General features: G+C 39.6%; 1 protein-coding gene across 2 annotated transcripts in view; it reads left to right on the forward strand.

Moving 5' to 3' along the window:
* The window catches only part of CWF19L2 (CWF19 like cell cycle control factor 2), a 119,956-nt gene that overhangs the window by 65,439 nt on the left and 38,667 nt on the right, over window positions 1-15,850 (forward strand). Inside the window, exons 12-13 of one of the 2 annotated variants that reach the window (XM_078059064.1) lie at window positions 1,952-2,080; window positions 3,822-3,959. In XM_078059064.1, the coding sequence (XP_077915190.1) occupies window positions 1,952-2,080; window positions 3,822-3,959 (267 nt within the window). The remainder of the gene's footprint in view (window positions 1-1,951; window positions 2,081-3,821; window positions 3,960-15,850) is intronic. The other variant, XM_036067852.2, reaches the window with a different exon arrangement.

Consider the following 15,850-nt stretch of genomic DNA (forward strand, 5'->3'; position numbering starts at 1 on the left):
ATAGAAAAATGAAATAAAGATATTCTAAAATATAGGTCCAAATTTTAATTTAGATTGAACCAACATAAAATTACTGTTGAAGATTATTGTAAAAGTTTATAAACACTCAGTTTTTGTACTTAACTCATTGTGGCCTGATGACAAGTATATCATGGCTGGTAATTCTGACTGGTACTGGTTTGTGGGCCACACTTTGAAAGGCACTGATCTCTCCTGAGTAGTATGGGGTCCCTGCAAGTTTTTCAGCAAAGAATGACATAATTACATTTGTGTTTAGCATAATGAATTTTTTGTCAGTACGAGTGACAATTATGTTCAGGCTGGAAGGATGGAAACCAAGGAACCCTGGAGTCATCAATACTTGGAGTATAGCTCGAAATGGAGGAAAAAGTGAAGTTGACTTTCTTTATGCTGATTAATGCATGTAGAGAATAATTCACTCAATAGGCTGTACACTTCTTGTAGGCAGGGACTATATTTCTTTTAGTAACTACATAAGGTAGGTACTTTTTAGAGTATTTAATGGATGAATGGGTCAGAGAGAGGTAAGGCAGAACCAAGAAAGAGTAGAGTATTTAGAAAACTGGAATAAGAGGAGTTTCAGGCTGAGACTATAATAAACAGAATCAAATACTTTCACATCAAGGAAGATGATAATCGATAAGTAGGTATTAGATTTAGTAATTTGAAAGTCCTTAGGGAGATCAGCTTTAGCAATCTGATAAACCATCTCTGTTATCCAGTAAGAGAATGACGAGAGGTACTCTTTAAAATATAACACATCATTAATTAATGTTAACTAATTGAAGAAGAAAAGTAGTGATAACAACTTTACCATCTACTTAGTATTGTATTTGAATGTAAGATCAATAATTGATATGTATTTTTTCTTCCATCTTAACAGGGGAACTAAATCTCTATTAAATGGAATTGAAATTGATTTTTTAATAATTGATTCTGATTTGAGAAAAAAATTGAAGTGTGAATAATTTGCTTGGACTTGTTTCAAACTGCTTTTTAATAAAGTAGATATCTAATATTTTTTATGTGATTCTTTGTTAGAACCTTTCTAATAATTTTCATTTTCCTCATAGACTATAAGTTTAATCTTATTCTGTACCATACCAGGCATGTATTTGGCCAGTAGTTTGTAGGAAAAAGATTATGGATTGAAAGCGAGTGGGATATAACTTCTGAAGAGTCAGAGAAGTGGAAGGCATTTTAGGGCTGTTAATGGAAAGAATAGAAGTTGTGTGGAGTATTGTTATAGCAGCTAATTTAGCAAGTTTGTTGTGTTATCTTGTTGCTTTATTTCTTTTTCTTTTCTTCTTTTTTTTTTTAGAGCGTTGCATGCACTTGAGCAGGGGTGTGGTGAGGGTTGGGTGGGCAGAGGGAGAGGGAGAATCTTAAGTAGGCTCCACACCCAGCATTGAACCTGACTCCAGACTCAATCTCATGACCCTGAGATAATGACCTGAGCTGAAATCAAGAGTCGGGCACTTAACCCACTGAGCTACCCAGGCACCCCCCAGTTGCTTTATTTCTTATAATCAGGTTTTAGTAGCATCTTTAAATTGAAAAAACATGCATTAAACATGACATCTACTGAATAAATTATGAACACTCCCATACAATGCCTGTATGAATATTGGTACTTAGACATCTTTTAATATTGTCTAGATGGAAACATTATTTGAAGTTTGCTTGTGTGATTGCCTTAAAAAAAATAAATAAATAAAATGAACTTGGATTTTTTTTTCCCCAACCTTTTCTCTGAAAAGAGCGTGATCATTTTACATTATAGTGGGTAATGAAATTCCAGGAGACTGAAGATAATCTATAATTACATGTGGAAGCTAGAGTCATTTTTATGCTTTTTTTTGATTACTAAATATAAATATTCAATATTCTTCACAATAATTTCAAAAGTTATCTCTAAATCTGTCCATAGAATGAAGACCAAGAGGTGATCCTCGTCAGAACAGATCAGTCTGGAAGAGTGTGGCCTGTGCATATACCAGGAAAATCTCTGGAATGTAAAGGAGGAAGAAGGAAGAGACAGATGGTGTGTTTAACAGAGGTCTTTGTTTATCAATTCAGAGTTCCTCTCTCCCCCTTGGCTTTCTTTGCATCAGACTACAGAATATTCTGAAGTGTAGGTTTATAATACAAATGTTAGAAGGTAGTAAATTATATTACTTTTATTCTTGGATATATCCCTTCGCATTTTACAAAATACAGTCTGATTCAACTACAGTTTTCCAATAACTGTGGTGAACATTGAATGTTTAAGGCAATTTTAATTTTGGGTGGGGAGGGGCTTAGGGAGAGAGAGAGAATCTTAAGCAGGCTCTACGCTTGGACTGGAGCCTGATGCGGGGATTCAGTCTCACAACCCTGAGATCATAACCTGAACCGAAATCAAGAGACGTATGCTTAACTGACGGAGCCACCCAGGTGCCCTGGCAATTTTAATTTTGTGTACATTTTTTTGCCATTGTTTCTAATTTTTTTTTACATATTTAACATAGCTCTTAGGGAAAATCTTGTTTTATCTAATTTGAGCCATGGTGATGGGATAAGACAATAATGTCTTAATTGTGTAGTTGCTCTGATCCTTTATAAACCTTATTTTCTTTTCCGTCTTCCAGCTCTACCAATTAGTTTTTAGCACTACGTTGAGGCTTTTGAGATGGTAAAAACAATGTATTCAGTTTTCCCAAGTTAGAATTTTTGTTGTAGATTTGGAATATCATACAAGGGGGTAATTGGGTCCACAGAAGATTTGTTCATTCATAATTTTTTGTCAGATGTTTATTATTTGCCTGTTGAGTGCCTACGCTGCTGGAGATAGTAATTCTTTCAGCAAATAGAGTGGGATGGATCCCTCTTCTAATGAAATGGGAGGAATTAAGGGTTTGGAGTGGAGATGTAGCAGGAGAATAGTAAAGGTTTGGATTCCATGAAAGGACAGAACTGGCTGGGGAGTCATGGATGCGATGCCAGATGACAACTGAGCTTTTTGAGCTACCTCTGACCCAGCAGTGTGGGTACCGGGGTAAAGAGGACAGACACGTTCATTTGGGATTGAGCTTTGCCTTTCGAGTATAATGAAAGGATGAGAAGGCCAGAAATTAAGGGTCTGGAGCCAGGGAGTGATTGAAGTCATGGAATAGGAGATTTAGGCTCGTGATTTCAGGAATAGTAATGTTGGGAAGAAATATCGGGAATGTGGTTCCAAAGATCTCAGAGAGGTTGAAGAGCAGGTGAGAATAAGGGAACGTAAGGGAGCATTGGACTTGAGAGGAAATAAATAGCACTTTTCTTTTCCACATGTAGGTATGGAACGAGCTGCTGGGAAAACCCAGGACTGATTTAGATGAGAATCAGAATATTAGCTTTGTTTCTGATAGAGCTGTGTAAAATGGGTTTGCTAATATTTCACTCTGTTTTTGGCATGCTTACTCAATCTCTGGATGACTGCAGAGTTCCCTCCATGGTGGTAGGAATTGTTACTACAAGAAGAGCAGACAGGAGAGAAGAAGGGATAAAACATTTCTGCCTCTTCCCCCAAACCCAGAAATCAGATAGTGTTATACTTCCATCCCTAGGGAAGAGGAGAGTAATGGGGCAGAAATAGGGAGTGGTATTCTAATGGAAATTCTTCCAAAAGGAAGCACACAGAATAGGGATAAGCTAGCTGGAAGGAAAGATTGTGGTATGTGGTGGGATTTTTGCATTTAATATCAGATTTACAGATAGTTAATTAAAAATACTTCAAAGACCCATGTTTTCACTAAATAATGTTCATTTTCTCATAGGCTTCAACCCATGAAGGAAAAGAAAGGGTTAGATACTTTCATGATGATGATAATCTCAGCCTAAATGATTTAGTCAAGAATGAAAAGATGGGAACAGCAGAAAATCAAAACAAACTTTTTATGAGGATGGCATCTAAGGTAAGATCCATTCCTAGGATACCTTTCAATTTAGAGAAACTGGTTACTCCATCTAGCAATGATCTATTTTTCAGAGTGCTGGTTCTTTCTGATCTTGATTTATTTTATTAAACCAAATCCTTTATAAGACCTATCAAGAACATGCATTTTGGAATTGATTGGGAAATACATAATTGGGATTTATTTTGTTTTTAAATATAGACTCTGGTTTAGTTTTTTTATGTATACCATGACAATGTTAATTGTGTATTTGATCTACCATTTAAGGGAAAGTTTTGGGCCAGAGTTAGATGACCGGTGTGTTTTGTGTTAATGTTCCTTCAGTTCTTCATAATTATATCACAAGGAGTGTATTTGAAGTCACATATTATAGATTACAGAGGAGACATCTTGGAATAATCTTAAATCTATTTATATGAAAACTTTGTATGTATATTTCATATTTATGTGAAAATGTGTGTAGTACATCATTATGGTTAGTGGGATTAGTTTTGTTTCAAACAGCATTCTTGGTCGTAGTGCCTTCCACACACTACCACTGACTTTCTTTTGAAAGAGACCTATTTGAACTCAGCTGTGTAACAGGTTGGACTATGCTGGAGTTTCAGCTCGCTGTCTGGATTTGCAGGCCAAGCTTTCCCAGAACACAGCTGTCCACATTTGTTTACCCGTTGTCTAAGGTTGTTTTCACCCTACAACAGCTGAGTTGAATAGTTGTGATGGAGACCGTACACCCCACAAAGCTGAAATAGTTGGAATAATTTGCCCATGGCTGCTTTGGGATATCCGTGCTTACTTTTTGGTGGTGGGAGTTTGAACTCGGTATCTGATGTACAGGGGCAAGATTTTTTACTGTATACATTTTTAGACTTCTTTTTTTTCAAACTCTGTGAATATACTGCCTGGTGAAAAATTTTACTTCATGAAAACTAGAATAAAGATAAGCAATGTGTCTGTGTGTATGTGTGTGTTGGGAGGAGTAAAACAAACTTGGGTTTAAATAGAAATGATTATTCTTCCCATCACCAGGAATTGTATGGGATCTTGAATTTAACCCATAGGATCATTTTACTTCTCTTTATTTGGAGGGAAAGACTAGAAGTCTCCTAGGGTCTGGAAATTCAATGCAGAAGGTACGTCATATTTTTTGAAAGTTTTCTTTTCAGAAACAGGACAACCATTTTATGTGCAACTCTGAATTATTTAGTTTTAGTAATCTGAGCATAGTCAATTCAGGTTGATACACAAGATAAAACCTTGTTATAAATTGTAATAGTCATTTATTGCTTCACTTGTTCACTGAACACCTCATTTGTGCTAGGTAGATAACCATTCTTGGTGCTGTGAGCAGGGAACTGATCAAGTCAAAGTTCCTCCCCTCAAGGCGCTCATATTTCTGGTGGATGAGACAGAAAGTGAACAAATGCATGATGTAAAGTATTATATAACATAAATATTATACAAAATAGAAAATATTGCTGTAGGAAGTAAAGCAAAATGGAAGGAGGTAGGCTGGTGTTTCAGTAGAGTGTTGAAGGAAGGCCTCTCTGTGGAGGTGATGTTTCTGCAGCCTGTGGACAGAGTCAGGGAGTGGTCCATGTGAGTGTCCCGGAGAGAATATTCACGCGGAAGAAACAGCAAATGCAGAGGCTCTGAAGCAGAGGTGAGCTCGAAGAGCAGGAGAAGACAACAGGGTGACAAGTGAGACTGGGAAAAGGAGAAAGGAACCGGGGAGTAGAAGAAGAGGTGGGAGACATAGCAGGACTCAAATCTTGTAGGGTCTTACAGGCCACGGTGTGGGAGCTTGTGGCTTTGTGTAAGCGATGGGCATTGTAAGTGATTTTGAAGGTTTGGACTAGGACAGTGTCATGCTCTGGTTTATGTTCTGTAATTGTCCCACAATTCTCATATATCCTGTTCCGTTTTCTTCAGTCTTTGTTCTCTCTGCTTTCTGATTGTGGGTGGTTCTCTTGTCATCTTCAGGCTCCGAGCTTCCTTTCTCAGCCATGTCGGGTCTGCTCATAAGCCCATCAGAAGCACTCTTCATTTCTGTTGTCGTGTTTTTGTTCTCTTGAAGTTCTTCCTTGTGCTTAGGATTTCCATCTCTGCTTACGTTGTCCATCTGTTGTTGGTGAGCCGATGCTCCCGGGCCTGTGAACTTCACCAGTGCTTCTGGTTTTCTTCCCTGCCTCGCGGGGAAGGGATGGCTGGAGGGGGCTGCAGTGCTGTGTGTTCCTTGCTTCCGGTGGGCCGGGCTGTGGTAAAACCCCCGCGGCTGAAGCTCTGGTAAGACAGTTCCTCCTGAGGGCTGACCTTGTTAAGAAGAACAGAACGCTCTGCTGTCTGTCAAAATGCTTCTTCTTCTGATCTTTGCTCTGAGGACCTGGTTGAGCACCTAGAGGTCAAACTCACTGAATTATGGGGCTTTCCCTAGGACCTGGTTCCCCAGAGTACTTAACTTTCAGACTTGTCCCTCTGTCCACACTGAGCCTCCGGCACTATGTCAGTTACAGGTTAGGTTTTCCTGCCCAGCACGGATTCCTACAGGACCACTGCTTCCTGCACAGATAAATTGTGGTTCTCTGTACCCACCTGACTGTCTCCCTGATTTTGGGGTCATCCCTTTCCTGAGAGATCTAAGAGGAGTTGTTGATTTTTCATGCTGTTCTGCTTTGTACTTGTTGGGACAGAGTAGCAACTTCTCAGCTCTTTAAATGCCAGATTGGAACCTGCTGGTTTATTTTAGAAAGGATTTTTCTGGCAGCTCTTTTGAGAAGGTAATGTAGAGAGGCAGGAGTGGAAATAGGGAGATCACTTTAGGAGGGTATTGCATTAATTCATATAGAGCCTTGGATTAGGGTGGGAAACTGCTGAGTAGTGGTAGGATTTGGGGCAATTCTGATGTTATTGATTGAAATAGAAAACCTTGCAGGGAACAGATTTCACTGGGGGTTGGAGATCAAGAATACTGTTACGGACGTGTGAAATATGAAATGCCTGTTAAACATTCACATGGTGGCATGGAGTGACTGTCATCAGGCTCTGGTGGATGTTGGCTCTGTCATATAGATTTGTATGCTGTTAACATTTAAATGTATTTAGGGGCGCCTGGGTGGCTCAGTCGGTTAAGCGTCTGCCCTCGGCTCAGGTCATGATCCCAGGGTCCTGGGATCGAGCCCCACGTCGGGCTCCCTGCTCAGCAGGAAGCCTGCTTCTCCCTCTCGCACTCCCCCTGCTTGTGCTCTCTCTCTCTCTCAAATGAATAAACAAAAAATCTTTAAAAAATAAATGTATTTAAAGCCGTAGGACTTAAAAAATTATTAATGATGTGGGTCTGAAGACTGAGCTCTTGAGCACTGTCTGGAAGGGGACGGAAAGGGTTCGACAGCTGAGGCTGAGGAAGTGCAGCCGGTGAGGCAGCAGGAAGACCGAGGGTGTGGAGGGTCAGAAGCGAGAGAAGCGGGAAGTGCCAGTGGCTTTTGAGAGGCTACATACGATCTCTGAAGATGGACAAGTGACGTTAGATTTGGCATTGTGGAGATTTCTGGCGACTCTCTTAGGTGTGGTTTCCTCGGTCTGGTAGGGAGGAAAGCGTGATTATCATGGGTTCAAGAGTGAGTGTGAGGACAGCCCGGGAGGGGCTGGCCTTCAGAGAAGCTGGGTGCCACCCGTCATCATGGCAGGAGGAGAGAGTCTTGAAGAGGTGAGGAGGTCTGTAAGCGTGGGGCTAGACACATGAACCAGTTCTCTTCTTTTTGCTTCTCTTTGTTTAGTGGAAAGACTAGGGTTATCTGCTAGAGTGATGGTGAAGAAGGGGTGTTAGAGGTTTGAGAAGAAAGTGTGGAATGGTTTTTGAGAGAGCCAGTGAGTGAAATAAAGTAGGACTTTCAGGCAGCACTGAAGGTCCATTTGAGGTTTACGGTTATAAATTTAAAATTACACATGTCAGGGTGTTTGTGTATTTTTCTTCTACTGTGTTTGGATAGAGACTGAGTTTTATTGAATCATGATACAGTGATCATGACATTTTGTATTTTTCATATTTCACCACCATGATTTATTGCTTTAAGGGTGCAGATGGTGAAGCTTGCTTATGTTTTTCTTTTGCTCTGTGTATTGTAAGATCTTTCAGTAATATTTGTATTGTATAGGGTTGTTTTTAGTATTAACTGATTTGGCAAAGCTTGTGATCCCTGAACATTGAAAATCTTTGAGTTTTTTAAAATTCAGGTTTACCAAGGTAGAACATTATAATAGATATTATAAAAATTTACCAGTGGGATGTCACCAAAATGGCAGAGTAACAGACCTCAGCCTTCATCCCTTCACGGGAAACAACAATTAGGTAGCTAACCATGACTAAAGAGAGCTCTAGAGTCTACTTAAGAAACTTCAAAGCATAGTGGAACAAAACAAACCTTGAGAATGACTGCTCACAAAGGGAAAGAGGACAGCTTTGTTTTTGGATTCTCCTGTCCCCAAGCTGGCATTGCTCAGCTTCCCAGCCAGAAAGAGTTCCTCTTGCAGGGAGGAGAAGTGCAGGGCACATGGGCAGCTTCCCTCGCATTTCGTGGCCCCACATGAAGGTCCTACTTCAGTTTCATTGCACCCAGAGACCAGCAAAGCTGAGATGTAGAGACAGCTAGTAACCAGGAAGAAAAGTAGGGGCCACCAGTAACAGCCACGCTGTGGAGTGATCATGGTTCCCAGTGGTCTGCTCTGCAGACAGACCAGCAGCGTTTACCACTGAAGAGAGCAGCAAATGGTCAGCACAGCTGCTGCAGAAAGCTTGCAGGTTTTACCAGCTTTAACTCCACGGATAGTCACATTCAGCTGTCTCAGTCCCTTCCTGCTCCCTGCCCCACCCCCCAGTCAACTCCCCTCGGAGCCTGGGAACTGCACCAGCAGCTCGCTCAGGCCTCTGCAGCTGTGTGAGTAAAAGCCGGAGCTTAGACCCCTGTGGCTGATGCCTACCACCAAGTGCATGTTGGCGGTTAACCCCTTTAGGTGCGTACTTGCCCACGGCCAACCTGGCACCCGTCACGAGCCTCCACTGCCGTGCCCATGCTCAGGAGACACTGTCACTATAGGAGAGTGTGACTATGGCCTGGGTCCCTGCAGTTGCTTCTGGGCCTGGATTGGCCACTGCCTTCTGTCACAGCCCTGTATCACTCTGCTCCCCTGCAGCTGGCCCCACCAGCTGTGCACTGGCACACATCCTCCTCAGCCCCCATCACTGGCATCTGCTGCCAGGCACCCATGGCAGGACCCAGCTGCCAAGAGCCATGCACCTGTAGTTAAGCCCAGCCCTTGCTGTCTGCCCTGCCCCCATCACTACATGTAGGATTGCAGCCATGACACAGGCACCTGCAGCTGGCCCCCACAAGTCGCTCCGGTGACTTCTTTTCTAGCCCCTCGCCCTCATCTGCTGCTGAGGACCCCAACAGCCCTTGCAGCCTCTGTGGACCCCCAGCACCTGCCAGGGATCACACGGTTGTTGACGCCGTGGATCCTAGTGACTAGAGCCAATGAGCCACTGCACTCCCTCAGACTCGTTGCCACCCCATACCCTCACACTTGGCACCCTGCACCTGTAGACCCGAGATCACCGCATGCTCCAGCATGCCCCCATGTGCAGGTGGACATTTTCTCTTACTGGAGTCCATGAAGTCTGGAAGAGGGGACAGCTTCTTCAAATGCACAGACATCTACACAAGGTTACAGGGATCATAAATAATGAGGACAACATGACTCCAACAAAGGAATAGATAACTATCTAGTAACCAGCCCCAAAGAAAAGAAGATACAGGTATTACCTGATGAAGAATTCAAAATAATTACCTTAAAGATGCTCAGAGAACTCTGAGAACACTGATAAGTAATTTAATGATATCAGGAAAACAATACAGGAAAAAATAGGAAGTTCCACAAAGAAACAGAACACAAAAATAAATCAAGCCGCAGTTTGTAGCTGAAGACTACAATGAGTGAACTAAAAAATTCAATAAAGAGCTTCACCAGCAGACTAGACCAAACAGAAGGAAGAATCCATGAGCTCAAAGAAAAATCATTTGAAATCATCCAGTCAGAGAAGCAAAAAGAAAAAGATTGAAAAGGAAGGAAGAGAGCCTATGGGTCTTATGGGACACCATTAACAAAAATAATCTGTGCATCATTAGAGTCCCAAAGGAGAAGACAGAAATAGTAAGGGAGAGAAAGCATATTTAAAGAGATAATGACTGAGAACTTCCCAAACCTGGGGAGAGATTTGGACATCTAAGTTTGTGAAGCTAATAGGTCACCCCAAAATTTCAATCGAAAATGATCTTTGCCAAGATGCAATATAATAAAACCTAAATTGAAGGAAAAAAAAAAGATTTTTAAAAGCAAAAAAGAGAAAAAGATTCTCAGCAGAGACCTTTCAGGTCAGGAGAGAATGGGATGATAAGTTAAAAGTACTGAAAGGAAGAAACTGCCAACCAAGAATATTTTACCCAGTAAAGTTGTCCTTCAGAAATGATGGCAAGATAAAGTTTCCTAAACAAATAAAACCTGAGGGAGTTTGTCACCACTAGACCTGCTTATAGGAAAGGCTGCTAATTAGTGACATGAAAACATAGGAAAATTTCCAACAGAGTAGGAAAGATAAGAATATAGTCAGGTTCAGAATACTTTACTACTGTCATTTGGTGGTGTGTTAACCACTTAACTCTAGTGTAAAAGTTGAAGGACAAAAGTGTTAAAAATAGCGATAGCTACAATAATTTGTCAGTAGATACACAATATAAAAAGTAAAGTGTGACATCAAAAACAAACTATGGGGGTTGTGGGAATAAAAGGGTAGAGTTTTTCTTTGAGATAGAAGTTGTTATCAGTTTAAAATGGACTTACACCTATAAGATGTTTCCAGTAAGCCTGTGAGTAACCATGAACCGAAGCCTGTACTGGAAAAGATGAAGTGAACCAAAGTATTCCACTGTGGAAAATCAGCCATTCACAAAGGGAGAGAGCAAGAGCAGAAGAAAGGAAAAAGGAACTGCCAAACACCCAAAACCCATTCACAAGGTGATCATACTAAGCTCTTACCCATCAATTACTATAAATGTAATAGGTTAGATGCTCCCATAAGAAGTCATAGAGTGGCTGAATGGATAAGGAACCAGACCCAACTATATGCTGCCCAACACAGATAGGTTCAAAGTGAAGGTATGGGAAAAAATATTCCATGCAAATGGGAACAAAGCAGGGGTAGCTACACTTACATCAGACAAAATAGACTTGAAGTCAAAAACTGTAACTAGAGACAAGAAAGGTCATTATCTAATGATAAAGGAGTCAACTCATCAAGAGGAAATAATAATTGTAAATATACATGCACCCAATGTCAGAGCACCTGAATATGTCAAGCAAATAAAACACATCTGAAGAGAGTGACAGACAGCAGTACACTAATAGTACAGGACTCCATTCAGTACCTCACTTTCGTCAGTGAACAGATCATCCAGACAAAAAAAGCAATAAGAAAACTTACTGGACTTGAAGTACACTTTAGACTAAATGGACCACACTGACATATACAGAATGTTTCGTCCAACAGCAACAGAATATGTGTTCTTCTCAAGCACACATGGAGCGCTTTCCAGGATGGAGCATATGTTGTTCAATCACAAAAATTTAGTCTTACCAAATTGAAAAATACGGAAATCATGCCAAATACCTTTTGAGACCACAGTGCTGTTAAACTAGAAATCAGTAACAAGAGGAAAACTAGAAAATTCACAAATATGTGAAAATGAACCATAGCACTCCTGAACAAGGCATGGGTCAAAGAGATATCAAAAGGGAAATAAAAAAATACATTGAAACAAGTGATCGTCTAAACAGAACATACCACAACTTACGGGATGCAGCAAAAAGTGCTAAGAAGGGAGTTTATAGTGCTAAACATCTATAGTTAGAAAAAATAAATATCAGAAATAAACAACTTAGCTTTTACACCTCAAGGAACTAAAAGAAGAAAGGAAGGAGATAACAGAGATCAGAGCAGAAATAAATGAAATAGAGAATAGAAACACAAAAATCAAGGAAACTAAGAGTTGGGTTTTTTGAAAAGATAAACAAATTGATAAACTGTTAGCTAGATTTACCAAGAAAAAAGAGAGAAGACTCAAATAAAATTATAAATGAAAGAGGAGACATTTCAGCTGATACCACAGAAATATAGCAGATGATAAATACTGCTATAAACAGTTATATACCAGCAAATTGGACGACCTAGATGATATGGATAAATTCCTAGAAACAAGCAACCTGCCTTGTCTGAATCCTGAAGAAACAGAAAATCTGAACAGGTCAGTAATAAGTAAGGAGATTGATTCAGCAATCAAAAACCTCCCAGCAAAGAAAAGTCCAGGACCAGAAAGAAAAGGAAGAAGTAAAATTGTCTGTATTTGCAGATGACATGATATTATATAGAGAAAACCCCAAAGATTCTACCAAAAATGTGTTACACTAATCAACAAAATCAATAAAGTTTTAGAATATAAAATCAACATACAAAATCAGTTGCGTTTTTATACACTAATAGCGAACTATCACAAAAAGCATTTTACAGATTTCAGCATTCTTTCATCATAAAAACTCTCGAGAAATTGGGTATAGAAGGAACATACCTCCACCTAATAAAGATCATATATGAGAAACCCACAGCCAGCATCGTACTTAACAGTGAAAAGTGGGAAATTTTCCAAGATCAGGAATAAGACAAGGGTGCTCAAGCTCAGCACTTCTGTTTGACATGGTAATGGCAGTCCTAGCCAGAATAGTTAGGCAAGGAAAAGAAGTAAAAGGCATCCGAAGAGAAGAGGAGGAATTAAAGTTTTCTCCACTGATGATGTGATCATGTATTTAAAAAATCCAAAGGACTCCAAAAAACTGTTATAACTAATAAACAATTCAGTAAAATTTCAGGATACAGCATCAGCATACAAAAGTCAGTTGCATTTGTATAAACTAACAATGAACTATCTGAAAAAGGAATAAAACCGTTTTGTTTACAGTAGCATGAAGAGCAATATACTTGGGAATAAATTTAACCAAGGAGGTAAAAGATCTGTGCAGTGAAAACTATAAGACACTGATGGAAGAAATTGAAGACAGAAATAAATAGAAAGATAACCCATGTGCGTGGATTGGAGTGGTTAATGTTAAATTTTCCATACTGCCCAAAACCATCTATAGATTTAGTGTACCCTCTATCAAAAGTCCATTGCCATTTTCCATAGGACTTGTAAAAACAATCTAAGATTTGTATGCAGCCATAGAAGACCCCAAGTAGCCAAAGCAATTTTGAGAAAGTAGAAAGTTGGAGGCATTCCCTGATTTCAAACTATATTAAAAGCAATAGTAATTAAAACAGTATGGCACTGACGTAAAAAGAGACACAGACCAATGGAACAGAATTGAGAGCCTAGAAATAAACTCTCCCGTGATATGGTCAACTTGTATTTGACAAAGGAGCCAAGAATACTCAGTGGGGAAAGGATATTCTCTTCAACAAATGGTGCTAAGAAAACTGATGTCAACATGCAAAAGAATGAAATTGGATGTCTCTTTTGCACTTTTCACAAAAATTAACTTGAAATGGATTAAGGACTTAAATGTTAAGACTCAAACCATTAAAAAAAAAGGGGGGGGGAAGCTCCTTGACATAGGTCTTGGCAGTGATTTTTTCAGATGTGACAAACCAACAGCACAAGCAACAACAAATCAAATGGAACTACATCAAACTAAAAAGCTGAAAAGCTTCTGCAGAGCAAAAGGAACAACGAAATGAAAAGGCAGCCTATAGAATGGGAGATAGTATTTGCAAACCTTTTCTCTGATAAGGATTGATACCCAAAATATAAGCTCATACAACTCAGTAGGCAAAAACCAAACAATACAATTTAAAATGGACAGAGGACTTGAATAGACAAAATTTTTCTAAAGACAACATTTAAATATCTGAGAGGTACACGAAAAGATGTTCAGCATCACTCATCATCAGGAAAATGCAAATCAAAACCACAACGAGATACCATCTACACCTGTTGGAATGGCTGTTACTGAAAAGAGAAGAGATACAGGTCGTGATGGGTCCTGGGTGTTGTATGTAAGTGATGAATCACTAAATCCTAACCTGAAACTAATATTATACTGTATGTTAACTAAGTGGAATTTAAATAAAAAATTAAGAAAAAAAGAAAAGAAAAGAGGAGAAAATGAATGTTGGTGAGGATGCGGAGAGAAAGGAGCCCGGGTGCACTGTGGGTGGGAATGTGAATTGGTGCAGCCACTGTGGAAATCAGTATGGAGAATCCTCAAAAAATTAAAAATAGAACTACCCTTCTTTTCATCAAGAGACACAAAAGCTCATGTGTTTCTTTTATTAGTTGAAAGGCATTAGTAGAAATTGGCCAATTTTTTTTCTGTATAGGACCAGATAGTAAATATTTTCATCTTTCTGTTGTAACTCCCAGCTCTGCTGTCCCAGCCCAGGAAGAAGCTGTAGGCAATACAGAAATGAATGATACAGTTCTGTTCCAGCAAAACTTTATTTATAAAAACAAGTGGCTGGCCTGATTTGGCTTACGGGCCATGGTTTGTCAGTCACTGATCTAGGATCTCTAAATGATACATATTTTCATGGCAACACTCTTTGAATTTGGGTACTTTCCATACTTAGTAGTTATCCTGAAAATGGATCTTTAAAGGCCCTGGGAGAAGTAACCCTTCAGGAATGGTTGGTATAGGTCAAGATCCTGTTTGTTTGCTTATTCATCTACAGATACTAATTGATGGCATTCATTGTGTGGTGTGTCCATTGGGGATGCACTGCACATTAGGAAGAAACTATTCTTGCCTTTAGGGAGCTCATAGGCTAGTGAGGAAAAAGCAGCATTCAATAAATCATTATGAGACATGAATTTAGTAGTTATAGATGTGTAAATTACTGTGAAACACAAGTGGAAAGTCTTTTGAAAGAAATACCAGGGTGTCATAACCTAAATTGGGAAGACAGAAAGTATTTCAGGTTGGACAGCAATTTTGATACTACTTCTGGTCAGTATTCAGTCCTACCCTATTGCATATTTATTTGTTTTTTTACTGTCCATCCTTTTTTTATAATTCTGAAATTCAGATTATGTTCACTCTCTTTTGTAATTTACCACTGGATCTTTAGGAGTATCTCTTTCTTATAACCAGATTAAGAAAGGTATCTTGAGCCAGTTATAAACTCAATTACGTTTTTGTGTTTCGATAGGGCATTTATGGTTGTTAGGGTTTTTTTTTAATGCTTTCTGTGTTTTTTAGTTTCCTGAGTATTTACTACATAATTAATGAAAAAAAGGAACAATCACAAATTCTGACAAAGGGCATGTGCATCTGTTGTACTGTGTATATAGAGTATGGATGGTAGCGTATTTATTATCGTGTGTTAGAAGACAGTAGGTACGTAGTAACTTCCTTTTTGGAAGTTTCTTCCTTCAAAATCATAGAACTAAAGGGTATGTGATTCTGGGGAGGGACTTTCCTAATCTTGCTATCCTTTCACGTGTTACTGAAGAGGCACCTAGGACGCTAAGAGAGTTAAATCGCCGTCGCAGGCCTCAGCGACTTGTCCGTCGCCGGCCTTAGCGACTTGTCCGACTTTGCAAGCTGATGAGTCGCAGGTGGTTAGCACCACAAGTCTCGGTGTCCAGCTCCCAGTCCGGCTCTTTTTCACGAAACAGTATGGCCTTTCAATGACTCCAGTTAGTGGATAGTTGTTGGTTGTTGCCTAACTTTAATTGTCTTTGTACAGTTTCCATGTGTCATTTATTGGCATTTGTGAATAAGTGGTGTGTGCT

The sequence above is a fragment of the Halichoerus grypus genome, chromosome 11, assembly GCF_964656455.1.
Source record: "Halichoerus grypus chromosome 11, mHalGry1.hap1.1, whole genome shotgun sequence".
NCBI classification, from domain to species: domain Eukaryota; kingdom Metazoa; phylum Chordata; class Mammalia; order Carnivora; family Phocidae; genus Halichoerus; species Halichoerus grypus.